The sequence below is a fragment of the Phalangium opilio genome, unplaced genomic scaffold, assembly GCF_054372755.1.
Source record: "Phalangium opilio isolate 3A_F unplaced genomic scaffold, DU_Popi_V2 ptg000002l_1, whole genome shotgun sequence".
NCBI classification, from domain to species: Eukaryota; Metazoa; Arthropoda; class Arachnida; order Opiliones; family Phalangiidae; genus Phalangium; species Phalangium opilio.
Genome location: NW_028324144.1, coordinates 4,032,625 through 4,041,523, shown reverse-complemented (window position 1 = coordinate 4,041,523; position 8,899 = coordinate 4,032,625). Strand labels below are relative to the sequence as shown.

At 39.5% G+C, this 8,899-nt stretch overlaps 1 protein-coding gene across 1 annotated transcript; it reads left to right on the top strand.

Annotated features, from left to right (window-relative positions):
* Nucleotides 1-1,146: 1,146 nt before the first annotated feature.
* LOC149718361 (uncharacterized) lies at nucleotides 1,147-4,601 on the top strand. The gene is made up of 4 exons (XM_089860805.1): nucleotides 1,147-1,154; nucleotides 1,431-3,489; nucleotides 4,274-4,312; nucleotides 4,359-4,601. Exons 1-4 carry the CDS (start codon nucleotides 1,147-1,149, stop codon nucleotides 4,599-4,601), a joined length of 2,349 nt encoding a protein of 782 aa, XP_089716931.1.
* The last annotated feature ends 4,298 nt before the right edge of the window (nucleotides 4,602-8,899 follow it).

The following is an 8,899-nucleotide window of genomic DNA, read 5'->3' as shown; positions in this document are numbered from 1 at the left end:
CGAGTAGACCCTACCCTACCAGGACGACGGGACAACCCTTGGTTAAAAGATGGCCCCGGGTGTGTTCTTACGCCTAGATAACTCGCTTTAGAAATAGACCAATACGTAGACAAGAAAAAGAAAAAATAGACAAGAAAAAAGAGGGGGTCGATAGCGGACGAACCTTTCGAATTAGAATCCCGAAGTACCTTAAGGGTTAAAAGTCAAACTCAAACGATTTTTGGATTGGATGACTCGGCAGATTTTTCTCCTCTTGTTTTTCTTCGGTTTCTTTGTCAGGTAAAGGCCCCTTCAGACTTAACGTCGGTGAAGTTGCTTTGATCCCTTAATTAGACCACGTGTCAACGACTATACGTAAAAGATTCGTGCACGGGTTTAGTTTTTTTTTTTTTTTTTTGAGGTTTCAATGCGAATAGGGTCTATGGACCGCGGCAAGGATGTGATTAATCAGGTTTCAGTAGGAGTGTAAGCAGGGGAAGGAAATGAGGTTTACTTGGGAGGTGACGGACGGGGTGTGGGGGTCAAGTCACCTCCGGCGGACACGGGGCAGTCGGCACCTATAGGGTAGGATCGCCGACATGTGTCTTATTCCCTCAAACTTTGCCGCCCAGTAGCTTGGCTTACAGGAGTGCGCCACACTCCCGGCACACGGGTTTAGTTTGAAAACTAGTTTTCAGTTTCGTCTTCGGACAGTGACTGTTGAGATGGCGCCACCTCGTTAGCCATAGCACACTCGATTATGCCTTACTGACGTGTGATCGAGTGAGTTACGCTTTAGCAGACGATATATGAAAGGTTTTAAAAGTCTTGGTGCTATTTGTCAATCCACCTTATTCCCTATCACAGGAAGTTAGGCTTACCTCGGGATTCGTGCAGGAGAGTATCGGGAAATTTTTCTGTCGTCTGCTACAAAGGCCCAAAAATATGTACTGTAGCAGACGACAGTCAATTTTCTTCTCGTTATTCTCCCCCATTAACCCGAGATAAGCCTAACTTCCGGTGAAAGCGAATAAGGTGGATTTGGATGAGCAGCTATTTTAGTATTCAAAAGTCTTGGCTCAAAAAATCATAAGCCATCTGCACTCGCGTCTGAACAGGGAAAATAAACGTACCGACGTGACAGAAACGAAGTTAACCAGGCGACCGATGGGAACGTAAGATTTCAATCTACAATCTGAATAGGCCTTTAAGGATAAATTTTGGGAATTTTGTTGGGTTTAGTTCTCTGAATTTTACCTCTACTGGTGAACTACACTGTTGCTGACATTGTCGATTGCCTACCAGAACGTCCGCGGCTTAAGAACCAAGGCTAGTGAATTTTTGGAAAATGCGATTTCTCTTGACTTTGACATTATATGTTTAACAGAGACATGGTTTAACCAAGAACACTTTAATGCCAACTATTTTCCTGATACTTATATTGTATATAGAGCAGATAGACCGGATCTTGAATATAAAAACGTTCGGGGTGGTGGCGCCTTAATTGCCGTTAAGAAGTCACTAGTTAGTATAAGGCGCCATGATCTTGAGGGCGTCGCGGAATGCGTCTTTTCGCAAGTTAAGTTGCGCTCCGACGAGTCCCTCTTGATCGGTGCGGTCTATTTTCCCCCATCGGCCAATGACGCTAATTACTCCACGTTTAGGCAACGACTTCTCCAGGACTTACCAGACCAGGATACTAATTTATTGCTTCTTGGTGACTATAATTTACCTGGTGTGCACTGGGCGACTCACGACACTCTGGGCTGCCCCACCCCTACTGTAAATAAGGCGCGTCACATATTTGAAATATGTTACTATTATAACCTCAAGCAATTTAATGAGTTAAAGAACTCTTGTGATAATATTTTGGACCTATGCCTAGCCAATGTTAATAACTTAGATATTTCATCTTTGTGTGATCCATTTGTTGCCCCGGATGCCTATCATCCTCCCTTTCTGGTAGAGTATGTGATTCCGTCATTTCCTCAGCCTAACACGCCGGAAAAATTTTATAAGTTCACGAAAGGGAAATATTACCAACTCTACACCACTTTGCGCGATTCCAATTGGCTGACCATTTTAAATTCCCAGGATGTTAATTTTTGTGCTACCATATTAACACGTTATTTAAAGTGCGCTATGGATGCTGCCATACCCATGCAGATTGGTAATAGTTCGTCTGCGTTTCCTAAGTGGTATTCTTCTGAATTGCGTACTGCTATACGTAGAAAGAAGTACCACTTTGGAAAATATAAGCGTTCTGCTTTCCTACCTGATTTTATAAATTATAAAAAACAAAGGGCTTTAGTTAGACGATTTGCAAAGCGTGACAGAAATATTGAGAGTAAACGTGTTTGTGAGGAAGCATTGGCCCACCCTAAGAAATTTTGGAGTTTCGTTAATGGGAACATTAAGAATAAGACGCATCTTATCTCCCTCAAGATTAATAACGAAATGATTACTGACACAGACATACTTGCCACTAATTTCGGCGATCATTTCTCACGTATTTCAATTGATAGCACGCCTTCCCATGATCGTTTCACTTATGATTCGTCCAATACTGAACATCACCCGTTGTCCTCAATTACTTTCACGCAAAATGACATCTACAAAGCAATCTTAAAGCTGCCCAATAAGTTGTCTACAGGAACAGATAGGATACCGGCTTTTATTATTAAGGGTTGCGGCGACATTTTACTGCCAATACTTGCTCATATCTATAACTTATCGATAAGTAAACAGGTCTTTCCCACTATTTGGAAAGAAGCGGTGGTTTCCCCCATTTATAAATCGGGCTCTGCATGCGACGTTAAAAATTATCGTCCAATTTCCCTTTTATGCACCCTTGCTAAATTATTTGACATGCTCGTACATGCTAAACTGCAAGAGTGGTTTAGTGCATTTCCTTTTGAAAGTCAACATGGCTTTGTGCCGGGTAGGAGTGTGGACACGAATCATGCTGTGTTCATGAATTACGTGGCCCCATTGGTGGAAAATCGTGGCCAGGTCGACGTCATCTATCTCGACCTGGCTAAGGCTTTCGACCGTGTTTCGCATCCTTATCTGCTGGATAAGATGCGAATCTTGGGGGTAGGCAGTGAACTTATTGGGTGGTTTCGCTCATACTTAAGTGATCGTACAAACATGATTAAATGTAATGGTGCCTTAAGCTCTTTTACTTACCCTATAACATGCGGTGTACCACAGGGTTCATCCTTGGGCCCTTTATTGTTCAACATATATATATACGATCTACAATATTCAGTTAAATCCTCCATGCTAATCGCGTTCGCGGATGACCATAAAATCTGTAAATCTATTAACTCTCGCGAAGATTGCACTGAACTCCAAAGTGATTTGCACTCTATTGCTTCATGGTGTGACGCCAATAACTTGCCAATTAACCCTACCAAATCGACTCAGGTAACCTTCACGAGGAGAGTGGGCAGAGAAATCTGCAATACATACACCATTGCAAATACAACTATCCCCCAGAAATTTCAGGTAAATGATCTAGGCGTTATTTTTGATCGTGCCTTGCTTTTTCGCGAGCAAGTGACGATTACAGTTAATCGCTGTCGCCGAACTCTAGGCGTGTCCTTAAAACTATGTCGGTCTCTAAGATCGTTAAAACATTTTAAACTGCTCTACCTCAGTCTAGTACGATCGCGACTTGTTTTCGGTTCATTGGCATGGAGTGGCTGTAGTTCCTATTTACGACAAAGAATAGAATCGGTTCAACGGAAATTTATATTCTACGCCCATACGTTCTTCTTGCGAAATCTCACTTATGATTATCAATTGTTACTAATTAGTCTTGGCCTTCCATCTTTAGCCCACTTACTTGAAATAACTGATATTAAATTTCTTTCTAAATTAATTAATAATAAGATTAAATTAAGCGACTTAGTCGCAAAACTTAACTTTTTAATTCCCAATTCTCTCCGTCATACCGTGACATTTTATGTACCTATGAAAGTTCTTAATCCAATTAATCGCATTCAGAATACGTATAATAAATATTCCCATACAATAGATATATTTTCAGTACCGATCCAAAATATTCGTTAGTACATTGTTAATCTCTCTCTCATGTATATAACTACAAAAGCAATTTCTGTAAATATTGTATTGTTAATTTATGATGTCTGTCTATATTCTCGTGAACTACATGTTTAGTTTTTTATATAGACATTAAAAATCTATTTCATTTCATTTCATAATTATTCGCCGTGATTTTCTCAATATAATGATTATACTAATTAACTGACGATTGGCTAATTATTAGGTTACGTTCACTCTTGATCAAGGAGTAGGGAAATTGTTGGTAACGAAGGTCTCCCAGTCCCATAACACCTCGCGATTGGGTATAGGGACGTGACAAGTGCCGCTGCCTGGCGGAGGTTTTTGAAAATGTTTCTCATTTAATTTATGTGAGAACTAGCCTATATTTTGAAAGCATCCCTACCGAAGTTGCTGAGAGGACTTGGTTGCCTCCAAGCTTTATTAGGGGAAATTTGACCCCTTTGAGTACCCGTAGTGGGAGTAAAGGTGAAAGGTCACTAATGCTGGGAACTCCGCAAATTAAAGAGACTAAATTGATTGACGAAGGTTGAAACTACAAATTTTAAAAGTTTATCTTGAACTATACTTGGATTAGAACAGAACAGAAAAGAAAAATCGGTTTTTTAGTTCGAAGACAAATCGCAGACCATCGCGTATACGAGAAATGATCCAAACCATTGGCAAAAACTCAACTTTTCAAAGAGCAATATATTCGATTTTCTTCTGTTTTTTTCCGGTTTCAAGGGATAGTAACCTTTAGAGTTCAATTATACCGAAAGATTTTCGTAGTTTCGAAATCCTGAACAGGCAAATTTTGAGCGGGTATTAAGTTAGATTTGTTGGATCGAAAGTACTTCAAAAGTTGAAAATAAAATAGACCATTTGGCCGGATAATGACGTCATAACTGTGACGCCTTCTGGTATGGGAAAGATCTGAACGTCATAACTGTGTTGGGAAAAATCTCTCTACGTCATAAGTGTGTTGGAAATGGAAATGTACGTCATAACTGTGCTGGAAAATGATATTTAAGTCATAACTGTCTTGGAAATGGAAATGTACGTCATAACTGTCTTGGAAATGGAAATGTACGTCATAACTGTGTTGGAAAAAGATCTGAACATCATAACTGTGTTGGAAAAATTCTGTACGTCATAACAGTGTTGGAAAAATTCTGTACGTCATAACTGTGTTGGAAAAATATCTGTACGTCATAACTGTGTTGGAAAAAGATCTGAACGACATAACTGTGTTGAAAAAATATCTGTAGGTCATAACTGTGTTGGTAAAAGATCTGTAGCTGTCAACAAGCATTTGCTCCATAGATCGCGCTGTTTACGTTGCCATAACTAAAAAAACATCAAGGCGACGTTGTAACGGTGTCGCTTTCGTCAACAGATACTTCTCGAAACATCTATCAATACGCGTATTCAAAGACTTTCTGTCTCACACTGATTCTATTGGGGGAAAGAAAAAATATTTCAATGCGCATTTTAAGAATTCATTTATACTCTACTATCCCTTTAAAAGTTTTTATTTTTTTACGTCTGCTATTAGAGGCTGGTAAGGTAGATCCCGGCATGCACCAGGGTCCATTTAGTTTCCTTGGCAACGCGCAACTTTCTTGATTAGATCCAAGCAGACACGCTAAAGCCATTTATTACAGAAACCAAGATATTACGGAAAACTAAAGAAACTAATAACCAATTTCTTCTTTGAAGCCTTTTCGATAGACCAGAAATCTATTAGCAAGAATTCATTCAATTCTTCTATGAATTAACCCATCCAAGTAGAAAGTTGTAAACATTGTCAAGAGTAACACCAGGAATATATATAAATACAAGTTGGGAAAACCAAAATATTACCTCTCCGAGTCAAGACGACTACTTACAAACTTATTTACCCAGATATGGAAATGTTTCTTAAGTTAAAATTTATGAAATATTAAAGCAGTATACAAAGCATAGCAAATTTACTGTAAATCAGACGACATTTTACATCCAATAATGATATACTTGTACACATTAAAATCATCCGATGGGGGAAAAACGGGTCATCGGCGTTTTATAAATGACGCTAGCGCAATAAAGCGTGCAAGGTACCAAGGCTTAACAAAAATTGTAGGATAACATATTTATAGAGATAGATAACAACTTTTATAATTAAAATTAGAAACTAACATATCTCTTAAAATTCTCGCGTGATCAACTGGTTTCACGCCAATTAAATAGCTATAGTCCCATAGAGCTATTTGTATTAATTCCTCCATGGTTTTTTCGCCAAGCTGGGAACTACGCGTTTTACGTCACGTTATCCAAAAAGCCGACTATTTTCTTTGAAGACCGCGCTAGCTCAGCGCTAAGCACCGTGACGTCAAAATTCAAAAACAAAATCCCTGGGCCGCGTTCAGCAACGCTGGGCTCTGCCGAACGCGGCCCAGATTTCCACCATGATTATAAAATCTAAGCCTGATTATTTAAAAGTGTATTTAACTTTCGGCTCACTGTGAACCGTTAATGTCTCTGCATACAGAAACGAAAACCAAACCCAAACGTTTACTTTTTGGTTCACTAGGCCTATTGACAAATAAAGCAAGTAGTCCACTTAGCCTTGCGAAACCGTATCGTTACCGTTTTAAGTTCGTAAATCATCCGAAAGAGGGCGCCCATTACTTAAGTCCGGAAGCGTTGTTTAAGAAACGTTATCAGATGGCGGTCTGTTCGTATTTGGATACGTGACGTTACGTTAACGATACGGTTTCGCAGGGCTTAGTGGACTACTTGCTTAAGAGTTCATTTGACCAACATAGCAGCGTTGTGCTTGTATTCACTGTGAATATAGAAAGGATTATGCTATAAACAGATGTAGTGTAGCTTGAGTAATATATAAACATCCATTTTAAATAATAATATTAATAAAAATCTTTGGAATATCAAAATGAAATAGAGCTTTAAAGCTACAAAAGTACTAAATGCATCATAATTACGAAAAATATTTCCACATATTCACTTTATATTAAGGATAAAGGGAATATTATGGTTGTGTTGGATTTCTTTACACATCAAAACAAAACGAACTTCTAACGCAGCGCACTACTGTAACAACGGACGGACACATACAGACAAAAACATAGACTGCTTTTAACTCTTTCCGTATTAATTTTGAATTGAGAAACAAGATTATCTTAAATATTAAAATAAATATAATTAATATTTAATATTTTCTTCGTTAGTTGTTCGCCTTATTGAGCGTTACATCGCGTTTATAAAGAACAATTAGACATTCTTGAGAGACTTGACTAATATTGGCGTTTGAAATGAAGCATACGCCGGTTGCATTACCTTACTCAAATAGGTAGTATATAAGGGTGTCGAACTACAGCTAAAAGCAAGAACAACCGCAATTGCGAAAACCTTTGGTGGACAACCCACCCTAGGGAGGCTAGACGTTTCTCGTAACCCTAGCTGATCGCCGCGAATGTCTTAAACCCAACGATGACGATGGAGTAGAAGCCAGGTGTACAGACTGGTGTCCAAGTGGAATGGACGAAGACCAGAAGATGGTGGTGATTAGAAGCCAGTATGTACAGACTGGTGTCCATGTGGGATGGACGAAGACCAAAAGATGGTGGTGATTAGAAGCCAGTATGTACAGACTGGTGTCCATGTGGGATGGATGAAGACCAAAAGATAGTGGAGATTAGAAGCCAGTATGTACAGACTGGTGTCCAAGTGGAATGGACGAAGACCCGAAGATGGTGGTGATTAGAAGCCAATGAATACAGACTGGTGTCCATGTGGGATGGACGAAGACCAAAAGATGGTGGTGATTAGAAGCCAGTAAGTACAGACTGGTGTCCGTGTGGGATGGACAAAGACGAGAAGATGGTGGTGTGAGAACTCAAGTAAAGGAGCCATTTCCGTGACTGTGAAAGCAGTTCGGAAATGGCGAACACGTTTGCTCCGATTTGGAAACTGCGAACGCGGTCACGTGGGTGTAACAACAGACAAACACACAGACAGACACACACACACGTCGAAATTAGAACCTCTCCGTGACATACGTCACTCGGAGAGGTAAAAAGGAATAATTGTATACGTGACGTTTTCACTCAACGCATCTAAGCGGATTTTGTGGGAGGAGCTAGATAGACTGACTAATCATTATGAATGACGAATTTTACATCGCGAATCATGCGGTTCGTTGAACCATGCGCTCGCCTAACTGACCTCGTGTTACTACCAACCAATGAAATCACAGTTAGAATGACGCCATCACAATTAGAGATCTTATTTACTCGGAACGCCACCAAAAGTTCATATATAAAAACAGAAAGTATACTTCGTTCAGAGTTACCAGCCTTGGTTGTAGACGCCATGTAAATTGGGAAACAAAGGACCCTCCTTTCAACCGCTACACGAACCAGCCAACCAATCAGAGAAGATCTTACTTTTTTTAGGTCAAAGGTTTATTTAAAATAGTACTCTATGGTGGCAGTCCAAGTGTTAATTCTTGGCGCTAGAACTATGGCGATCAAAACGTTAATACTTGGTACTACTAATTTAGGAGCCTATTCACTCGTGTTCCCTGTGCTACGGTCATGAATAGGTAATCATACGCAAATGGGATCGATACTGTTCTGAGATGTAAAGGCCCTAGGGGGTTTTCTCATACTACATGGCACGAAGAAACTTCAATGAAGTACACTTTTTGATTTATCTATTAACTTTTGTTGTTACGGTTTTTTTTAAAAATTGTCTATAAAATTCAACATTCATTAGCAAAAGTGGTACATTCATTCCATTAGTTTATTCGTACGTGGGGGTCTAAGATAATTCGACTCGGGTCAAA